Consider the following 22,237-nt stretch of genomic DNA (forward strand, 5'->3'; position numbering starts at 1 on the left):
TACATTTGATGATATGATACAACACTTGTCACAAGGTCTCAAATGGCTGACCCAACTGAATGCAGCCAACGGACGATCAAAAGTATTCGCAAGAAATCCAATGCTTATCATGCATTCATTGAGCCCCCCTTCATCGAAGCTCTGCTGGGCAGTTATCCCACAGAGGCTTTACGACATAGCCGTAGAACGATTCCCGTAATGTTGTATCATTCCAATCCAGATTTGCTGTAGCAGTGGCAAAAATGCACTCGACGCATCTGGTCACCACGTCCAAGTAAAACGGGAGCACATCGTCTCTACTGGTATCCAGCCATAAGCGCGCAACGTCGTATCGAACTCCAAAAGAGTCATCGAGCGGCTTTTCGACTTCCGCAGCGTATACGGCAAATGTCTTTGCGTGCCATAGCTCGAGCAGAATGATGCCGAGCTCAAGCATTATTCGCCGAAAGTTGGAGGCGCACATTACCTCAAAGGAAGAAGAAAACCTGTGGCTTATGAATGGCCGAATCGCCGGTCCTCGTCTGTCTGGGCTTTCGGGTAAAAGGCGGATCATATTGCTGGTAAGAGGAGTGTGAATCCATTGCGTGAGATTCAACTGCATTACTGAAGACGCGATGTTGAACGACAAAGCAATTCGCGAGTTGAGGAGCAGCTTCATGGTGGAGCTGGGTTGGAGGACTTGGTCGAGTGAGTAGACGACACTGGTCGCTGTACACGGTTCTGATGATATTATAGTCCTGGTGCTTTGATGGTACCAGAGATGGCAATCCCGGGACAACTGCAGGCCTCGAAGTTCCGTCATTCTGGAAAGATGCAGACAAAGATCTCGGATGATGCTTAGCGTCGAACTTGGATGTCTAGAAGTAGAGGGAAATGTGGTAATTGTTGAGCTACTGTTAGTCTCTGTCCGGGTGGGAAGCTGATAAGATACGTGAGATGCTTCAATTGAGGGTTCATGCGAGGTACTAGGGCCAGAATAGATGGCCGAGTTGCTAGTGTCGGTGCTCTAGTCAAATAATACTCTTGTATGGCTATTGTATATTGACTCAGGCAAACTTACTTGGAATAAGAAGTCAACGTGTCTTCTTCCAAGACCATCACTTCTGTGATAGAGGATGAGCAGTGGATATCGGCACGGCCAACTGGATCAAAAGATATTGTAAAAGCCACGGGCGTCTTTTTGAGTCTCCGATGTTTACCGTCTAGCAAGTCGGCCCTACTTTGGAGGAATAGATGTGCTCCATGCTGCGGGTGACAGCTTCCCCGGTAGGTAGCGGAAATTGCCGAGTACAGACGACAGGCATGCTCTCGAATAGATTTGAAGGAAGTTGTGGTCCTTGTTACTGCTGAAGACCTAGATGGAATAGTAGCTCTTGTTCGTGAGAGACTGTAGTCGCGAATCCGAGATAGCATCATAGTGGCATCGTTCAGATCTTTGATTCTTCTCTCTAATTCACCTCTGTCCAGAGCGAACTTTATTTTCCTTGTAAATTCATAGGACCCATTCCTCTGCGGATAGGCTTGAACGAGCGCAGAAAGATCCTACGTTGGCGGTCAGGGACCCTGTCGATATGAATTCTCCATTGGTCATACCTGTTCACCTGATGCTAAACCGCTAATATGTCCAGCGATCTCGGCCAATGCTTGCTCGCATTGTGATAACGCCACAATGTAGTGCTCGTATCCGTCACCTAGGTTTTCTTGAACCCGCCTTGCGACTTCCTGATTTTCGAAAAGGAGTGAGGTTGTTTGTGCAAAGTTGGAGGTTGACTGTACAAAGTCTGGATCGCCAAAGGTTTCTTTCAAGGTCATTGACAGGTCAGTCTCAAGAAGAAACTTCTGCGCCCTCAGGGTCTGAATTAGTCGATCGATGTATGGCTCTTTGTGCCGGAACACTTTGAACAACCGCTTGCTGGCCCGGTATTGATCGACTGCCGTGATAATCAACGGTAGAGCGCCTAGGACGACGCCGACCACTTCCAAACCGCTCATTCTGGGTGAAGATCAAGCGAAAAATTACGAGGAAGCCGAGTTGGCGGCTTAGGAGGGGTCGGCGCCTAATCGACAAAAATACCGCTAGATCTCAAAACGTCAGAGGGGTATTTTGTGTTTCTCGAGGCTTTGGGGTACAATGGTCTAACATTGCTTCTACGTACACTCCCTTCTAACACCGCTTTTCCCGCTTTCTTGAGCGATTTGTATGTACGATCAACTTCTAGAAATACTATACTTTTTCTTTTTGATACAGAAGGGTCGCTTTCAGCAGGACCCCTCAATAATTTCAACGCAGGATCTTTGAAACCCCAGCAATTTGAGCATTCAAGACCTAGCTCACAGATAATCACATACTTAGATTAGTAGACGCAAACACAACTAAGTAAGATGTGCCTGAATCAGTTTCCAGGTATTTCAACAATTCAGCCCCACCACTTGCTACCACGCTTACCCCGCTTTGGGGACCGACTCTCGTGGAAGTGAATCTCACCACAATTTTGCAATAACGTCGAATGAAGGATGACATATCCAACCCCAGATACCCTGTACAATGTCGGATGGAGGATCAGCGATGATTTTCTTTCCATTGAGCAATTGGTTAGGGATGAAATTAAGCGCAATGCAGCCGTCTTGAATGAGCTGCAGCGATTCGAGCTATGGGCCACCAACCTGGGACTTCATCACAGTGGGCAAAGTTCCCTCGACTATCGCCTACGTGACTCAGATCTCGTTTTCAATTACGCTCTTGACCTGCTTTATGATCTAGAAAGGGCGCTGCGGCAGCGTATGTAGTCTAGTCCTACTTCGTTGGCGTGTCTGACATTTGGTATCTCTCCGCAGTCAAAGATTCCCTCACTGATTATCATGGAGATATCGAAATCTCAAAGGATGATACTCATCCTCATATTAACAGCGATGGTAGAGTTCTCTTTAGCAAGGAAGATTCTGACGAAGAGGATCTTTCGTCATACCAAAAGGAAGCCCCCACAGAAGCTGTCTTCCACAATATAGTTTCGACGGTTGACAAGCTGTATCGACTCGCTTTCAAGATTCGAAATCCTGCCATGAGATTCGGACTTTCAAAAGCAGCAAGCTACTCCGAGACGGATCTAGAAACTGGGCGAGACCTCATTAAAGAGTTCGCAATACTTGATATTCGTCATGTACAGGAAATCTTTCGCTCTTTTGGTCATACTGATCTCGATCGATTTCATTACTTGATCGAACGCCTAGGAAAAGCCAACACCCGACGGAGGCAACAATTTCGATATTGGCAGAAGCGCAGGGCAAAGTATGAGTCGTCAGAACGCCCCCATCAGACAAAAGGAACCAACATAATTGGAAGACCACTAAAGCTAGTAACAAATATGCAAATGGTACAACCAGCTCCCGAATCCTCAAAGCCCTCGACAGCAACATGGCTTAACTCAGACGCGATCAACCTAGATGATAATGCCTCTGCGATATCCTCGTCAAGTACCTTTACCTCTATATCCAATGAGCTAAATGGTGATCAAGCAGGGATCCCGCCTCCGCCAGCGGTAGATTTGTCTGCCAAAGAATTCGAATGTTCTTTCTGCTGCATTATATGCCCGCGGAAAACAATGGCAACGAAAGCATGGGAGTGAGTATTTACCCCGATAAGACAGTATTACCAACTGACTTGCATTCTTGAACACACGTCTTTCGGGATCTGCGGCCTTATATTTGCACCTATGCGGACTGTCGAGACCCCGATCAACAGTACGATAGCCTTCACGACTGGATCGCGCACGAAACCATCTGCCATTTGCCAAAGAGCACTACAAGAGAGGCCCCCTTAAATAATATACTTCGGGAGTGTCTTATCTGCCTTGCTCAGAATGTATCGGTCGTTCATGTTGCCTATCATCTACGACGAATAGCATGTTTTGCTCTACCGAGGTCATCTGGCAACGAGGATATCCTTGACTCCCCTAGTGAAGTTTCCGATGAAGCCCAAATTGATTCTGACAGCTCAGGAGGTCCATCGATTAGCATCGTATCCGCTGACTCAGACAAGTTGGACACCGCGGGGACCGGCATGATCGACTTGAATGCGATGGACAATAATGGACAGACTGCCCTACAGCGGGCGGCAAGAAACGGCCATGAAGATGTCCTCAGGCAGCTACTAAATACCGGTGAGGTCGACCTCAACGCTAAGGACGAACATGGACGGACGCCGCTCAGCTGGGCGGCAGGGAACGGCCATGAAGATGTCCTCAGGCAGCTACTAAATACCGGTGAGGTCGACCTCAACGCTAAGGACGCACATGGACGGACGCCGCTCAGTTGGGCGGCAGGGAACGGCCATGAAGATGTCCTCAGGCAGCTACTAAATACCGGTGAGGTCGACCTCAACGCTAAGGACGCACATGGACGGACGCCGCTCAGTTGGGCGGCAGGGAACGGCCATAAAGATGTCCTCAGGCAGCTACTAAATACCGGTGAGGTCGACCTCAACGCTAAGGACGAACATGGACGGACGCCGCTCAGCTGGGCGGCAGGGAACGGCCATAAAGATGTCCTCAGGCAGCTACTAAATACCGGTGAGGTCGACCTCAACGCTAAGGACGAACATGGACGGACGCCGCTCAGCTGGGCGGCAGGGAACGGCCATGAAGATGTCCTCAGGCAGCTACTAAATACCGGTGAGGTCGACCTCAACGCTAAGGACGAACATGGACGGACGCCGCTCAGCTGGGCGGCAGGGAACGGCCATAAAGATGTCCTCAGGCAGCTACTAAATACCGGTGAGGTCGACCTCAACGCCAAGGACGAACATGGACGGACGCCGCTCAGCTGGGCGGCAGGGAACGGCCGTGAAGCTGTCATCAAACTGCTGCTTGATACCGGGCCGCGCCCTTTTTTGGAGGAAGGCGCTTGATCATAGATCAACCCTCTCCACGGCCAACAATCTCGGACATCTATATCGTGACCAAGGCAAGCTAGATGAGGCGGAACAGATGTACATGCGGACAGGAGCTAGAAGATGAATAGCACTGCTAACAACTGCATTGGACAAGGATATTTTCCGTTCAAGCTATCACTTAAGCAAGGACTGATCATTGAGAAAATGAGAGAGCGAGGGAGAGCAGATGATTTCGCTCTTCATCCTCGGTGGTTTTCCATCGCTTCTCCGTGAAATCCACTGTATCATCCAACAACTTCCAGATTTCCCTATCCATCTCTCGACATGGCGCGAAGAAGTCCTCTCTGAATGTTTGGAATGGTTTATAATATGTCGGAGTCTGAATTTCTATTATCCACTAGTAAATTTACGTCATGTGACAATGATTGAAAACGATGGTATTCAGGTCTAGCTATCATGTGCATACTTATAGGGGCAGAGAAGCGGAAAAACTCTGCTCAATGTGATCTATCCAACTATCCAGCTCGGGGCACAGTTGCCATATGGGTAGTTTAGATGAGTTATCGGTAGGATGCGGCAGCTGGATAAATTACCTAGGGGGCCATTATCCTGACATAATATGATATCGAGCAAATCATTGACTGCCTCGCAAATGGCTGGAGCGGCCGGATGTATAAAGCATTTAGATTCAACATTCACAGCAAGCCAGAAGCCCTAAAGACCATACAGGACTAATACGGAAGCTAGTTATAGTGTGTAATTCACAATTGTACCTGAATACTGCCAGAAAAGAGGATCAGGGGCGGTGTAACCGTAATAGGTATAGCGTGTTCTGAAAGAGGGTTCGAGAAAGAATCTGTGTGTATAGGTGGTGAAACTGATTTCGATTCATCCTATACCGGAACCAGGGCCGGTGGGAAGAGGCCGAGCAGCTCGACGTGGAAGTGTTGGAGACTCGCAAGAACGAAGCTCGGTGAAGACCATCCCTCTACGCTAACGAGTATGGCCAACCTGGTATCGACGTACGGGAAGCTAGGCCGGTGGGAAAAGGCGGAGCAGCTAGAGGTGCTGGTCATGGAGACCTGCAAGACGAAGCTCGATGTTGGACCATCTCGATACGTTGACGAGCATGGCTAATCTCGCTTTCACCTGGAAGTCTTTAGGGCGCCATGCCGAAGCCATTAGTTTGCCGAGAATTTGCTTAGCCAAGCATAATACAGTAAAATAGTAGAGCTGAACCATTCAAGTTATGAATACTTCTCGAACATTTTTGAATGGGAAACGGACGAGCTAGGATGAATGCGCAGATAGAATAAGAAGTTGAATATACCTTATTCTCCATCATTCGCTAAGCTCTCAGAACGATCTTGCCATTGTAAGTTGTGTAGATTCCTGTTAAGCGAAAGAGCTTGACCTCATAACTTTGGCGAACGTCGTTTCCAAGAGTGAGGAGGTGGAAGAGGTCACAGAGCAAGCTATGAAGGGCGACAAGATAGAACTATTAATGGTACTAGTATTTCACGTTATTTATGAAACCCAATCTCACGTGATAATAGTTTTCGACACGATACGATCTACGAAACAAAGCTAAGCCAGATACAAAATAGCGTGTTTCGAGCTAGGGTTCGAGAAAGGATTAGAGAGTATATATTGGTGAAACTGATTTCGATCCATCCTGTATCTGTAGAATGAAGTCGACAACTCTGAATCTTGCGCGGTCTCAAGCTGCCCCCAGCAGTGAGCTGCCCGAGAACGTAGGCAGACACTCCCGACGAGTGGACACAGCACTTCCAGGGAAACACACGCGACAGCTGTATGACCAATTATCGTGGAAAGAAGCGAGCGTGTTGGCCCAGCTCCGCACGGGCATGGCAAGACTCAATGGATATCTCTTTCGGATCAATGCCGCTGAGACGGATCAATGCGCATGTGGACAAGCAAGAGAAACTGTGGACCACTTTCTCTTTCGATGTCGGAAATGGACCGCACATCGGATAGAAATGCTGCAATGTACCCACACTCACCGAAGCAACATGTCCTTCTTTTTGGGAGGGAAGTCACCCGCCGATGATCAAAGGTGGAAGCCGAAATTGGAAGCAGTGCGAGCCTCAATACGATTTGCGATCGCTACTGGCCGACTCGAGGCCACCTAGGCTTGCCGACAAATTGATAGAATACCTCTTCTTACTAACCCCCAACACCTTGTGACAGACGGTAGACGCGCTTCAACTGCCGAGGATAGGATGTTGAACACTTGAAGAAGCGCCTTCAAGCAAGTCTACTGACCAATACTAACCCACAGGGACCAGCTCTGAGATTGGAAGCGGAAATGACAAATACGGAAGGAAATACTGTATGGGCTCCAAGGAGACACGACGTATACCCAAATATGCATGTACTGGTAGATTAGTGATAGTTGCCCTTTCGGCTCAGCCGCCGGGCGTTAATGAATTGTGTGTGTGTGTGTGTGTACAACATCGTTATGCCGGAAATATTTCAGATAACTAGAGTGTATATTGGGGCCCACGCTCAAAGAGTACAGGGAGCGCTGACAACACCAATCTTGAAGATAGACTGGGAGATGCAATACGTAGCTAATACTTCGACACTACATCGTCCAGGGTCTGGATTTTACGCGTAGGGATGCAAGAGCTCTGCCAATCAAGTTTTTAGTGATTTTCACGTACCATTGAGTAGAAAGTGTACCAAATTCTGCTGGACTGGGAGGCCGATTATCTGTTTGTGTCGAATAAAATAAATATATTTGACTGTCTTTTTTGGTTCGTAGAATGACGAAAATATCCGATTGGAAGTCAATGCTGTATTTCGCCGCCATTTTAAATATTTTTTTCTGCGTCTTCGCCTCTGTTGCGCCTCTGCGTGAGGTAGTCGATTTCTTTCCATTGAGATCAAGACTTGATAGAATCTGTCGGATAATAACCCAGCAGTCTTTCATTATTTCGGCGTTTTATAACATACAGAGTGCATTTAGCATTGGCCGTCCATGTTTGACAATAATCACAGATTTCCACTGGTTCAACTGGTCTAATTTGTCTTGTCAAGTCCTGTGTCCTGCACATTATGTTTGGTCAAGTAGCAAGTGTTCATTTTCAACAATTAATTGCCAATTAAGTTTTGAGCTGGGAATTAAGAGAGTATTTCAACGCTAAAGTGAAATTGCAATACCAGACCAAGGCATTTTCCATGCACAAATCCTATCGAACGGCCTCTTTCAAAATTAGTGGTGAACGAAAGGCTTTCTCAATTAGCTCATATCTGTATATGCATTGCAGGGGCCAAAAATATTTCTCTACGGCAGGCATTATCAAGTTGAACTGCCAGCTGCTGTCCGTCCATTGTCCGTAGAGTTCAACGTGACTCAAAAACGTTCGGGTAGATTAAGCAGGCATCAAAGGATATCTTTCAACATCTATTTACATCCACCACAGTTGACCAGTCGGTCCCAGTTCAACCCACTGGTGGTCAACCGCTTGAACATGAACATTCAAATACAATGAAGAACCAGAAACAAACCAAAGGGCAATATCTGAAGCGACCCCCTAAAATAAGTGTCTCCGTAGCCAAGAATGACAAGGCAATGTTGAACACGGGCGGAGAAAGACGAAAACTCTCTGAGATTGACTTTGGATCCAGTACCTTTTAGGAAAAGCATGTTCCATGCACTAAGGTCCTGGTTCAATTTTGATCCGCTACTGGCCAATATCCACTCGGAGCAAATTTGGCTGCTCCTAGAGTGCTCTCAGAGTGCTCCTGGAGTTCGTTATGAGCTCTAACCTTTTCTGAAAGTACTCATAGTACTGTATTCTGAGACTAACTTCTGGAATACGGATAAGTTTTTCCTCTCCTGGTGGAATAAAGTACAGGGAAGTGCAAACCCAGCTTCACCGGTTTACACTCTTCTCTTCATTCAGGGCCCCACTGCCAAGACGCTAACTTGAAGAATGGGTACATTTAAATAGTTAACGTAATCAACCACCGAGTGACGAATACCACCGAGTGACGAATTTCGCGTCCATCTCCTACAATCATTTCCTTGACGCGTTATTTTTCACCACCACTATACAAAATGCCTCTATCTCAAGAAAATCGCATTCAGATGGCTATTTCTGCATTCAAAAATAAAAAAATCAAATCAAAATTAAAGGCTGCTGAGATATTTAGTGTGCCTGAAGCTACGCTTCGCCGTCGACTCAACGGTAGGAAATCACGCGCAGAAACACGCGCCAACAGTCATAAATTAAACCCTCTTGAAGAAGAAGTCCTTGCGAAGAGGCTGCTAGATGCAGATAAGCGAGGATTTTCAATTCGGCCAGAGTTTCTACGGGGAATGGCGCAGATCCTGCTTCGCGAGCGCACAGGAGATCCTACTACGACCCTTGGTGTCAACTGGGCATATAAGTTTATCAAACGGCATCCAGCACTGCGCACACGATACAATCGGCGGATCACGTACCAGCGTGCAAAGCAAGAGGATCCAAAGATTATTAAACAATGGTTTGCGACCGTACGCGAGGCTATTCAAGAACATGGTATCCACGAGGACGATATCTGGAACTTTGATGAAACTGGCTTCGCAATGGGACTTTGTTCAACCTCTAAGGTTATTACTGCAGTCGATCGCAGTGAAAGGCCCCGTAGGGTTATTCAGGGGAATCGCGAATGGGTCACAATTATTGAATGTGTGAGCTCAAAGGGGATATCTATACCCCCATGGATCATCTTGAAAGCAGGATCTCAACACGCTGCTTGGTATCAAGAACCTGCTCTCTTCAATAAGGGCTATGCTATCGCAAGAAGTCAGAATGGCTGGACAACAGATGAAATTGGCCTCCGCTGGCTAAAAGAGATGTTTGAACCACATTCTAAAACCTATTCAACTGGTGCAAAGCGGTTGCTTATTCTTGATGGTCATAGTAGTCATCTAACTGCAGATTTTGACGCATTCTGTGAAGAGAATGCTATTATCTGTCTTTGCATGCCTCCTCATACCTCTCATCTTTTACAACCACTTGATGTTGGTGTTTTTGGTCCGCTAAAGCGCGCATATGGAAAACTAGTAGAAGAGATGATGGTTGCCGGCAACAACCATATCGACAAGGAGGATTTCTTGTCTCTCTATCCACCTGCTCGCGAAAAGGTGTTTACTAGGGAGAATATACGCAGTGGTTTTGCAGGTGCAGGACTTAACCCGCTAGATCAAGATCGGGTTCTTGAAAAGGTAACTTTTCAACTTCGGACACCAACACCACCTCTTGTTGAAGTTGAAGGCTCAGTCTCCTCTGCTTTTCAAACACCTCAGAATCCTCGCCAACTCGATCACAAGGTACGCAGTCTACAGAGAAGCCTTCGAAAACGAATGCTTTCTAGTAGTCCAGTATCTCATATTCAACATCTTGAAAAAGCTGCACAGATGGCAATGAATATGAACCTTATTCTTCGACAAGAAATCAAGGTTCTACAAGGTGAGAATAAGCGGAAAATGCAAAAGAGGGCAAGGAAGCGTGGTAATCTTGGTGATGATCTTGTTTTATTTGTACAGGAAGGTCAGAATCGAGTGCAACAGCTTGATACACAGCTTAATGAGCCGGCCGCTGAGACGACGCCAAGGCCTCGCCAGCGAGCTCCACGACGCTGTAGTGGATGCGGGACTACTGGTCATACTATAAGAAATTGTCCTAGTAAATAGCTATTGTTTTATCTTTTTATATGGTCTGATTTAATACATTTGTGGTTGAAAAGCTTGAAATTTAACGGTACGCTCGACGAAATTCGTCACTCGGTGGTATTCGTCACTCGGTGGTTGATTACGTTATGCCTTCGGTACGTTATGTCATCGGCACTCCTGCTTCACATAACCATGGATGGTCGTATAGAAGTGCATGGAAGTCACTGGAGGCAAAACATCGAAAAAATATTCCGTATTGCCCGCCAAAATCTGAAAACAAAAAATGTCTACACTTTCACCACTAATTCCACGTTGGCGTACTCGTCTCTTGGCCTACCTAAAAACACTTGGAATGGAAAAGTTTTCTGGAGTTAATCTCGGTACAATATTAGTCAAAAGCTTGCTGTACTTCGGAATATACAGTATAACATCAATTTCATTGCTCCTCAACTTCAACGTTCGCATGCCGAAAATGAGCTCGTGCACTTTCTCCCTTAGCTCCGACGACATCCAGGCTCCATTCAAGGAATTCTTAGAAATCCCGACCGGTGTATTTCTGCCAATTCCGCCTCACAAATGCTTTGAGCTCTGCAAAGAACTCTTCGATCGGGTTTAGATCGGGCGAATACGGTGATAAGTACAACAACTTGACACCAGCATTTGAGCATAGCTCTCTTACTCGATCAGTATGATGAAAAGACGCGTTGTCCATGATAAGGACAGACTTTGGCTCTGGCCATCTACCGCAATTATGGAGAAGCTCTTCAATAAAGTCCTCGAACATGCTAGCATCAGTCGATCCTCGGAAGACTCGTGACATCAAGATGCCATCCTCGCAATATGCGGGGAGAATCTGGTACCGCTGACCCCGCTGGAAACGGGAAACCTGGACAGGTGCCACCCCACGGAGTGACCAGCCTGTCCTCCTAAAGCCCGCCCGTCTATCACAGCCTGATTCGTCTATGTAGACTAGGTAATATGAGCGGAAATCTGACAGCTGATACAGATAGTAATCTCTCAGATCCGCATTTCTTCCTTGTGCTATCCGTCAGGACACTTTCTTGGTCCAGCCATTCAATCGAAGTGTCCGACCGATAGTGTGCGTGGATACGAGCACATCGTACAAGAACTCTGCCATCTCATCCAGGTATAAGTCCGGTTTCTCTAGCAAGTGGTCGCATAGTGCTTCTAGTATAACGGGCATGATCATACGAGGACGCCCGCCAGGGATTGGGAGTGCTCGAACGTCGCCAAACATTCGGAGGTTGGCACGGATGGTTATGATCGAACGTTTGCTGCAGCCAGCCGCTTCGGCCATCTGAGAAGTAGTCAGCGATTTGCTGCTGATCATATCGCGGATCATCGCAAGCTGGGAGGGTGCAAGTCGGGGGGCTATAATGGTCTTTGTCGCGCTCTCAACCAAAGAAGTTGGGAAGGTGGCCCAAGGGCGCAGGGCGACGAGATGGATCTGGGTCGGTTCGGGCCGACTGTCCAGCCGTCAACCTGGGTCATCAAGTATAGTACTACTGTATAGCCTTATGACACATTCCGTCTGTGCTCTCTTGCGCACGACAGGGTTAAGTCGTGGTATTCGTCTTGGATATATGACAGTTCTCGCTTCTTGTGAACTGCAGTGGTTGGTTGCGTCTTTAGACTTAGCTTTTTACCAACTTAGGGCAACTTATGGTTAGTCATTGGTGCCTATATTACCCCTCTTCACCCCACTAGAAAAACACAACGTATAATCCCAATCCCAAATTCTGACACTTCAGTCGCTATCGTATCTACCCACATTGCAACATACGCTTTTATCCCGTGCCTCCGAAATGGATGGATTATCTTCGGCGGCTAGCGTTATCGCGGTTATTCAACTAACGGGCAGTCTCGTGAAGCTTTGCAGAGGCTACATTCAAGAGGTGAAAGATGCACGAGACGAAATTCTAACCCTACAACGGGCGATTGAAGACCTCCAAGGGACACTTCAAGACCTACACAAGTTTCTTCAGAGTAACGACGGAAAGGCACTACCTACCTCCTCACGACTGGTCAGCAATGTTACCGATTGCGTCTCCGACCTCCGAGCCTTTGAAGCCAGACTTGATCCGGGCAAGGGAAAGAAGCTGATGAGGAAAGTGGGATTAAGAGCCTTAAAGTGGCCCCTAAAGCGCGCAGAGGTGGAAGGCGTTATTCAGAATCTCGAGAGATATAAATCGTCTTTCTTATTATCTTTACAGGTGGATCAGACGTACGTTTATCGAGCACGATATTCTGACTCTAGTTAATTAACTCAAAATTTGCATAGTTCTCTAATGGTCGGTATAGCACAGCATACCGATCGTATTAATCAACATATGGATCTTGGGAATCTAGAAGGCGCGATAGAGGCAGGATTTGAGTCGTTTGCCGATCGAGATGAAGTTCAATGTCTCCAAGGCACTAGGACCGATCTCCTCCAGCAGATAATAGACTGGGTTATGTCGCCGTCCCAAAAAAGCATTTTCTGGTTAAAGGGAATGGCTGGGACAGGAAGATCCACAATATCCCGGACTATCGCAAGGTCGTTCAAGGACACCAACCAGCTAGGTGCGAGCTTCTTCTTTAAGAGGGGTAAAGGGGACCGAGGGAACGCGAGGAAGTTTTTCCCGACATTAACAAGGCAACTAATGCTCATGATTTCTGAGCTAAGGTCTAGCGTGCAGAAGACGCTCTACGAAGACCCTGACATTATGTCAAAATCGCTTAGGGAGCAGTTTGAGAAACTACTCCTTCAGCCGCTTCTCAACCTTGATCAACTCAGTGGACAACCTCAAACCTTTGTGATAGTGATCGATGCTTTAGATGAATGTGAGCATGATAAAGATATCCGAAACATAATTCGATTACTGCCTCTTCTACAGAAGGCAAAAGCGGTTTGCCTTCGGATCTTCTTGACTAGCAGGCCTGAACTCCCAATCAGCCTCGGATTTTTAGAGATCGCAGATCATGAATATCAGGACCTAGCTCTTCATGAGATACCCGAAGAAGTAATAGGACACGATATACATTTATTCCTACAGGACCGATTTGCGAAGATCAAACACGATAGAAATATTTCCCAGATCTGGCCTAGCGATGACGATATCCAAGCATTGGTCACAATGTCCGTTCCACTATTTATTTCGGCTGCGACTGTTTGCCGTTACATCGAGAATTCAAAATTGGAAGCCAAATTGCGCCTCACAGAGCTTCTCACGGACCAAGCCAAATACGTATCGAAAATGGATAAGACGTACATGCCAATTCTGACGCGACTGCTGGAAGATCAAGAGAGTGATGTATTAGAGCAGCAGCAGCTCCTGCAAGAGTTCCAGAAAATAGTCGGAGTCATCGTCCTTCTTGCTGTTCCCCTTTCTATAAGCGCACTATCGCTGTTCCTTGGGATAGGAGCAGAGCAGATCAGCAATCAATTGGATTCCTTCCGGTCTGTTCTCAGCGTTCCTAGTGACCGAGATCTACCTGTCAGGATTCTACATCTGTCATTCCGAGATTTTTTGGTCCAATCCAGAAGCAAATTTCTCGTGAACGAGCCAATTAAGCACAAAGAAATTGCTCTGCACTGTCTCAAAACCATGCGAAGTCATTTGAAGACTGATATCTGCAATTTAGAAGGCCCTGGAACGCGTAGGGCAGGCATTGATTCTCAATCCATTCGCCAGTATCTACCACCAGAACTACAATACTCCTGTCGATACTGGATACACCATATCGAACAAAGTAAGTCCTCCTTCAAGACGGAAGATGTCTTATTGTTCCTCCAGGAGCATTTTCTGCACTGGGTAGAAGCAATGAGCCTACTAGGTCTTGTATCGGAAGTGGTAGGGATGCTTAACCTACTTGAGACGGTTATACTAGTAAGTTCAGTAATAGTCATATATGATTCACACTAACGGATATAGGGCGACCAGCAGTCCGCAATGTCTAAGTTTCTACATGATGCAAAGCGCTTTGTTTTCAAGAATCACCAGATAGCTGATCATGCCCCCCTTCAACTTTATTGCTCGGGGCTTGTATTTGCACCTAGAAAGGCGATAATCCGGAGACAATTTGAAGGAGAGATCCCTGGTTGGATTTACAGGTTGCCAAAAGTTAAAGAAAACTGGAGCGCAGATTTGCAGGCCCTCGAGGGCCATTCAAATTCGGTTCAGTCGGTGGCCTTCTCGCCCGACGGCTGGCTGCTGGCGTCTGGCTCCTATGATAAGACCGTCCGGCTCTGGGACATAACGACAGGTGGCCTGCAGCAGACCCTCGAGGGCCATTCAGATATAGTTCAGTCGGTAGCCTTCTCGCGCGACGGCCGGCTGCTAGCGTCTGGCTCCTGTGATACGACCATCCGGCTCTGGGACATGGCGACGGGCGGCCTGCAGCAGACCCTCGAGGGCCATTCAGATTCGGTTCAGTCGGTAGCCTTCTCGCCCCATGGCCGGCTGCTAGCGTCTGGCTCTCACGATGACACAGTGCGGCTTTGGGACACGGCAACGGGCGGCCTACAGCAGACCATTAAGGACCATTCAGATATGGTTGAGACGGTTGCCTTCTCGCCCGACGGCCGGCTGTTTGCGTCCGCCTCCATTGATGGGACCGTTCGGCTCTGGGACACGGCGACAGACCCCTCGCAGCAAACCCTTGTAGACCATTCGGGTTGTGTTTTCCTCGTGGGCCATTTGAGTTGGGTTTTTTCGGTGGCCTTCTCGCCCGACGGCCGGCTACTGGCGTCCGCCTCTATTGATAAGACCGTCCGGCTCTGGGACACGGCGACAGGCGCCCCGCAGCAGACCCTCGAGGGCCATTCAAATGTGGTTAGATCAGTGTCTTTCTCGCCCGACGGCCGGCTGCTGGCGTCTACCTCTTTTGAAAAGACCGTCCGGCTCTGGGACACGGCGACAGGCGCCCCGCATCAGACCCTCGAGGGCCATTGTGATGCGGTTAATTCAGTGTCTTTCTCGCCCGACGGCCAGCTGCTGGCGTCTACCTCTATTTATGGTATCGTCCGGCTCTGGGACACGGCGACAGGCACCCTGCATCAGACCCTCGAGGGCCATATGGGCGCAGTGGAGTTGCTGGCCTTCTCGCCCGACGGCCAGCTGCTGGCGTCTGACTCATCTCATGACACAGTGCAGCTCTGGGACACGGCGACGGGCGACCTGCAGCAGACCCTCGAGGGCCATTCGGATTCGGTTCAGTCGGTAGCCTTCTCGCGCGACGGCCGGCTGCTGGCGTCTGGCTCCGATGATGAGACCGTCCGGCTCTGGGACACGGCGACGGGCGGCCTACAGCAGACCCTTGAGGGTCATATGGGTGCAGTTGTGTCGGTGGCCTTCTCACCCGACGGCCGGCTGCTGGCGTCCGGCTCATCCGATGAGACAGTGCGGCTCTGGGACACGGCGACGGGCGGCCTGCAGCAGACCCTTGAGGGTCATATGGGCGCAGTTGTGTCGGTGGCCTTCTCACCCGACGGCTGGCTGCTGGCGTCCGGCTCATCCCATGAGACAGTGCGGCTCTGGGACACGGCAACGGGAGCACTACGAGAGACATTGAGCCTCAAGGGTATCGTCACCGAACTCGAATTTTCTCAAGATGGTTCATATTTAAGCACTAACTTAGGCACCCTCTATTTTCAGCCTGCACACGAAAATCATGCTCCTACCTCAATGCATAGGAATCAAGTGATCATTGAGCAAGGACAATGGATAAACTTGAACGGCGAAAATGCACTATGGCTTCCGCCTGACTGGCGGCCTTACTGTTCCACGATTAATGGGGAGTTACTTGCTTTGGGACTCCGATCAGGGCGGGTTTCTTTTCTACGATTTTGTGTATAGCCGGTGTCAGTGATTGTGAAGGGCTGAGTCGAGTTGAGATGCCAACTGAAGAGGCCGATTGCAATTTACTAAAAGCGTAGAGAGGGACAGAGTCCCATAACTCAACGTCGTGGAGTTTAAAAATCTTGAGGCTTCGGAAACGCCGGAGAAGCTTGATGGTACTCCAATAATTTAATTGACATGAGCCAATTTCTATATGCTGGAGTTGTAGTTCGCCTTGTCGCCGTTGGGTGCCTAGCTGGTCACAGTTGATGGGATTTCGGGCAAGGTTCAGCTCATTGAGACTAAATATTTCGTCATATGCCTTGCGGACATCTAGGTTCTGTCCAAGGTAACCAAAAGCATGACCTTCGACCAGCTTAGCCGTACTCGCATGGATTGGTGTCGACAAAGACCGAAGTTTTATGGCCCGCGAAAGAATTGGACGGAGAAGCTGCACGAGCGTTTCCACGTGCTCGAGCTCACCGAGGCGGATAGATATATGGGCAATTTCCTGTCCAAGAGATGGACGGTTCTCTAGAGCCTCTGCAAGACCGCTCAAGCGTTTCCACAGGCCTTTCTGATCGTACAGGCCCGAATAAAAATTTCTGAATATAAGCGGCTACACAAAATTTCGGAGTCTAGTCGACAAGAAGGAGAGGATTTTCAGAGACCTGCCATCCAGATAAGGGCAAACAAGGTATAATAGCTTGGGTGATAATGATTCAATCGGAACTTCAGCAGATGAAATCTATCCAATATATCAGAGAAGTCGAATGAAAGCGGTCTGTGGCTAAACTTTACTCACCAATTGTTGCGGTTCTTTTTGTAGAGCCAACTTTTCAAGCGCCTTCGGATCATTGCCCATTATATCAGCTTTGCGTTTCCGGCTTCGGATTGGCATTCTGCTTGGTGGCAGAAAATTCGTAAGACCAGGTCTATTTATCTTTGTGGTCAAAACGGGCTGCTGAGAAGAGGTCGTAAAATCTCAATAGCCACGTTTGAGGAGGTAGGCAGTATTCAAGGCGGATGGTTGAAGGGAGTGCTCGCAATACAAATGTGGGCAGAGTCCAGGGACTAAATATCCATACGACAAAAAGAAAACCGCCAACCCCACTCAAGAAGGCGGCCATAGCAAAAGCTGTGTTATGAACCCTTGCAACATACAGCCAGCCACTCCGAGGGGCCAGCAACGGACTGTCCGCCGAGAGGTAATCGGCTGATTGGCAAAAACATGCCCAAAGCCTTATTCCAAAAGCAACCCTGAATCTTTAGCGCCCCTATCACAAACTACTCGGTTGGGTAACTTGGCGTTGGATTGAGAATTTTTCCCCCGTTTATTGTCGTTTTACAGGAAACCACGATCGATTGTCTTCGCGGTGACCCAGTGCTGTGAGTAAACCGTGCCTTTAAAGTGCGTATCAGCCCACACCTTGACATGGTCCAGGAATCAAACCCTCCGCGCCCTTGCCCATCTATGTCACTGCTGCCTGCTGCCAGCCAGCATCCTTGCCTAGCCAAGACAGTGACGCGTCAGCTTGGATGACTTGCACGCAACTCATCATCCAATAAATCCTCTCGCCGTCCCTCCTCATGGAGAGTTCCGACCAAGCACCAAAAATAACGAAACGCCCACCTCCACTAGAGCATGCATCTAAGGCACAATGAGGTATTTTCGCCATTGGCGCAAAGAGAGCGAAATTCCATGGAGGATGTCAACGAAGCAAGTTAACGAGATCGAATCGCATAGATTAGAAAATGTAACTGGAGTCACGTCCAAGGGCTCCACAAAAGAGGGCAGTGTCAGGGAAGAATGCGTAGCATGGGACACGGAATGATGTAACCCAAGACGACAGAGACACCAAATTCAATATCTGATCCCCTTATTGGTGGGCTAGGACAGCTAGTAGCGAGACCGCACGGAGAAGCAGCAGCAGCGGGAGGGAGTGTGTTCTTCCCATAGAAAAACGAGATGAGACCAAGCCTGCGTATCGCCGGGATTGAATATCACCAGGCGCAGAGATTCAGAAAAAGGAGTATTAGAAACTAGCCAAGCATGAATATGATATTCGTCGCCGCGCACACGCAGAACGGCCCTGGGTTCGGATGGCGCGGCATCCTGCGCAGGTCGCGAAAAAGGGGGTCCATGCGGTCAGCTGAGGGCCTCAGCGGGCCAGGTTGATGTGGGGGCGGTGAATGGAAGGGACATGAGAAAAGACAGAAAGAAGTACGTTGCTCTAACGAAGGGACGCGGCAGGGAGCTTTTATAGATAGACGGGCGTGGAAACGGAGCAGTAAAACGGCGATAAGCGCGCTAGCCTCAAACGGGCGGGCGGTGGTCGAAACTATGCCCAGACGGGCAGTGGAATCAGCAGTGTACGGCAGGCGGTCGGGAGCGGCAGGCGGACGGACCAATAAAGACCGGAGGCGGCGCACCGCTAACCGGCACAATAAATATCTAAAATACTTTAAAAAACATGCCAGTCTCATCTAAATCCCTAGCTAGTGCAGCCGGGCTGGCGCTCAGCAGCCACGTGATATATTCTGGCCTTAGACAGGGTGTCGACATTGTTGGATGACAGAGCTACTGTATCCTAGATTCTATGATCATACACATGTTCGATATACAGAGTATATACAACGTTCGATTGCTTCGTTATTCTGCTCGGTTGATACATTCGGCCCCGTGCTGGCGAATCCCACCCCGGTTCTCCTGCCGGTCTGTCACTTCTGACCTGACATGCCATTGTGCGCCCTATTTTCCCGCTCCACGAGATACATACTTCTTGACCCCGTTTTAATTAATAACGTCAAAACTCGTTCCGCAACCACAGTTGCTCGTAGCCCTTGGGTTATCCACAATCTTAAACTGGCTTCCAATCAACTCAGTCGTATAGTCTACAGTGCTACCGTGCAAAAGTTCTAGCGAAGGCTCGTCTATAACGACCTTGGCTTCGCCAGCCACCGTCGCGACGTCTTCCTCGCCCTCGAAGACGGTGTCTGCTTCAACATCGATCTTGGATGCAGGCTCCAGGGACATCAGGTACTGGAAGCCGTGGCAGCCGCCGCTAGTGACCGTGATGCGGAGGTGATGGTACGGGTTCTCCGACCCTGCGACGGGGTGGGAGGACATGGTGTCCGTGATCTCGTGAAGGCGCTGGTAAGAGCATTAGTTAGACCTGCTGAGGGGAGGGCGGTGGAGGGCGATTTATGAGCAGGTGACAGCGAGACAGCGAGACAGAGACCAGGAATAAAGGACAGCAGAGAGGCAGTGGACAGCAGGCAAGGAACATGGCAGGTTTAGCCGAGTGGCCACGTCAGCCGTGCAGGGGTCGTTCAGGGGGTTCAGGTGCGATTTAGAGGGCTTCAGGCGGTTCAGGTGAAGGGCCTGAAGGCCTGAAGGGAAAGGGCGCTAGACCCGAAGGGGGCAAAAAAGAGTTGAACCCCGACATACAACAGTCAGGATTCGCTGGTGGTCACCCACCCAACTACTAACTGACCGGCGTGTGGCTTAAGTACGGCTGAGCGGACGGGAAGCCCTGTTCTCCACACCCTGTGGTCGTATGTGCTAGATTCTGCATTCAAGATATTTATCAACGTAGTCCCGTGGATGCAGCCTGGATGAGAAGGGTGGATACGCAATAGACAGGGCGAGATGGCGGCGAGAATCACTCCGGAGCAGTCTTCTGTTTGTGATACTCCTTTATCAAGTCATCCCAAGTCATACCCACGTACTGCGAGATATTTTGTGCGCCTTTTTCAAGGCCGATATCCTTTCTGCTTCCGTCCTTGCATCTAGCGGATGTTCTTGCACCCTTAAGGATGAGAAATTTCATGAAAAAAGCAGCTTCCTTTGTGACCTTCTTCGCAGCTGCCTGTAATGCTGTCATCCCTGGTGCCTGCCCATTTTCCTGCGGGAAATTTACGTGGGCTCCTTGCTCTAGAGCCTCTTCGGCCAAAGAAATGGAGCAACTTGATTTAGCGACTCGCACAAGGATGGTTCCCAAGGCCTCGTAACCCAACTCCCCGCGAAATTCACTGAGAGTGTGCCGCAGCCTGGCTTCCTTGAAAAGGTTTCCGTTGATTTTTGTGAAAAGTGCCTGTTTAAATAGGTGTGTAAGTGGCTTGAGTGTCTCTTCAGGACTCGAATTCGGGGAGAAATTTAACTGAACCCCCCATGGTTCATGTGGAAGGCGACGGATATTTTTTTCCCAGAGTGTATAGATTTCATCAGATTTTACTCCCAGTATTGTGTTCATCAATTTTGGGAAATCGTCCGTCCTCGCCCTTGGGATAGCCCACTCGGCAAAATCAAAGTCTTCACTTGCCACAGCCCTTTTGACGATGTCAACCGGCAGATATTGCTCAGTGGATGGGGCTAAGAGCCGCGTTATGAGCAGAGAGCCTTGACTGGCTGCCATGAGCCTCGCAGATGCGACGACTTCAGCCTTCATCTTTTTCCAACCCGAGGATGATACCAGACGTTGCACTCCGTCGTTGTCACCTTCAATGACGAATGTGAATAAGAGAGGCTGCATCTCTTCTGGATCTAGATTGGCAAAGTCGTTGCTACTTGCCTGGATCTGGTCCACTGCATTCAGTACATGAATGTCCAGCCAGTGGTCATCGCGTCTTTTCTTTGTATTGAAACCAATCGAAGAGAAGTCGCAGCCCGGCAGAGAGCATTTATATGGTCGCCCATGATGATTGAGATGCGATTCCCGTTCGTGTAGGGTAGCAAACCCTTCGCGGCTGTGCGGACAAAACAAGTATTTACACTTAAAGAGACGAGACCCGTAGTGTTTTTTTATTGACACATGATTTGCTGTATCTGACAGCAGACTTTCATACTTTTCTTGAATTCGTACCAGCGTTTGGGAGATTGTCAATGGATCGAGGTTGACCCAAGAATCAACTTGAATGAGCTATGGATCAGCTGTATTGCTGCTTTAATCATCTGCTGGTGAAGAGAATCTTACAGTTGCTCCAATTCCAACCCCAGCGCTTCTCGTCCATATGAAATTGTAATGTCGCACAGACCATTTGATAGGCATTTGGCACACATCTCTTGACATAATTGTTCCGATAAAGTGATCTCGGCTTTTCCACGAAGCTCTGTAAATTATAATTCCTGCGTTGTCGGGCAGCTTTGTCAAGCCATTTCGCTAAATCAATATCAAGGTCGCTAGCGCGATCGGGCAACCGTGTTGGAATTGTCTCGTCAGTACTACTGATGGTGTGGAGTAATTTGGGCCAGTGGAAGCTTGCGTAGTTCAGTATGCGATATTCACCGCAGAGTATGTTACCTTGGATTTCCTCGTCGTCGAGCTCCGGATCCAATAGACTAGACCCAAGATAAGCCAGAAATGTTATAGCTAGATCAGCCGTGGCCTTTTCCTTGTTGAGAAATGCTCCACTGCCGAAAATGTACCTACTGCGCCGTTAGCAATTGATGGTGAACGATTGCAAACAATAATCCACTGTACATACTCTTGAACAGTGAAATGAACAAAAACCAATTTGTCGTCCATGACCTCAACGATAGGCCCGCACAGTTCGACATAGTTGTGATGAGGAAACTTAGTGGGGGTGTCATCAGATTCATCCTTTGGGTCCCGAGTGACAGATAGTGCTTGTTCAATCTCTTGGGTTGACAGGGGTGTTGGTGCACATCCAATCCAGCCCAATATCTTGTTGCATCGTTGTCGCGACGACGGAGGATAATTGTTGATTCTCTGGAACACACGATCATATCTGATATCAAGATAAGAAAGCATTCATACTTGGATATTAAAGTGATTCAAATGGGACTTACGCGACTTTAAT

The 22,237-nt window shown here is 48.6% G+C and overlaps 5 protein-coding genes across 5 annotated transcripts; 2 read left to right on the plus strand and 3 right to left on the minus strand.

Annotated features, from left to right (window-relative positions):
- Positions 1–130: 130 nt before the first annotated feature.
- Positions 131–1,992, minus strand: N7510_011573 (uncharacterized protein; the record flags this gene model as incomplete). Its single annotated transcript, XM_056983498.1, has 3 exons — positions 131–992; positions 1,061–1,542; positions 1,594–1,992. 3 exons carry the CDS (start codon positions 1,990–1,992, stop codon positions 131–133), a joined length of 1,743 nt encoding a protein of 580 aa, XP_056828992.1.
- A 522-nt stretch (positions 1,993–2,514) lies between these two features.
- N7510_011574 (ankyrin repeat domain-containing protein) lies at positions 2,515–4,903 on the plus strand (the record flags this gene model as incomplete). Its single annotated transcript, XM_056983499.1, has 3 exons — positions 2,515–2,779; positions 2,836–3,619; positions 3,919–4,903. 3 exons carry the CDS (start codon positions 2,515–2,517, stop codon positions 4,901–4,903), a joined length of 2,034 nt encoding a protein of 677 aa, XP_056828993.1.
- A 987-nt stretch (positions 4,904–5,890) lies between these two features.
- N7510_011575 (kinesin) lies at positions 5,891–6,116 on the plus strand (the record flags this gene model as incomplete). The annotated part of the gene is made up of 2 exons (XM_056983500.1): positions 5,891–6,007; positions 6,045–6,116. 2 exons carry the CDS (start codon positions 5,891–5,893, stop codon positions 6,114–6,116), a joined length of 189 nt encoding a protein of 62 aa, XP_056828994.1.
- Positions 6,117–19,208: 13,092 nt separating this feature from the next.
- Positions 19,209–19,544, minus strand: N7510_011576 (uncharacterized protein; the record flags this gene model as incomplete). Its single annotated transcript, XM_056983501.1, has 1 exon — positions 19,209–19,544. One exon carries the CDS (start codon positions 19,542–19,544, stop codon positions 19,209–19,211), a length of 336 nt encoding a protein of 111 aa, XP_056828995.1.
- Positions 19,545–20,079: 535 nt separating this feature from the next.
- N7510_011577 (uncharacterized protein) lies at positions 20,080–20,301 on the minus strand (the record flags this gene model as incomplete). Its single annotated transcript, XM_056983502.1, has 1 exon — positions 20,080–20,301. The coding sequence occupies one exon, from the start codon at positions 20,299–20,301 to the stop codon at positions 20,080–20,082; it is 222 nt and encodes a 73-aa protein (XP_056828996.1).
- Between the last annotated feature and the right edge of the window lie 1,936 nt (positions 20,302–22,237).

The sequence above is a fragment of the Penicillium lagena genome (genome assembly GCF_028827675.1).
Source record: "Penicillium lagena strain IBT 129212 chromosome Unknown utg000008l_segment0_segment0, whole genome shotgun sequence".
Taxonomy (NCBI): domain Eukaryota; kingdom Fungi; phylum Ascomycota; class Eurotiomycetes; order Eurotiales; family Aspergillaceae; genus Penicillium; species Penicillium lagena.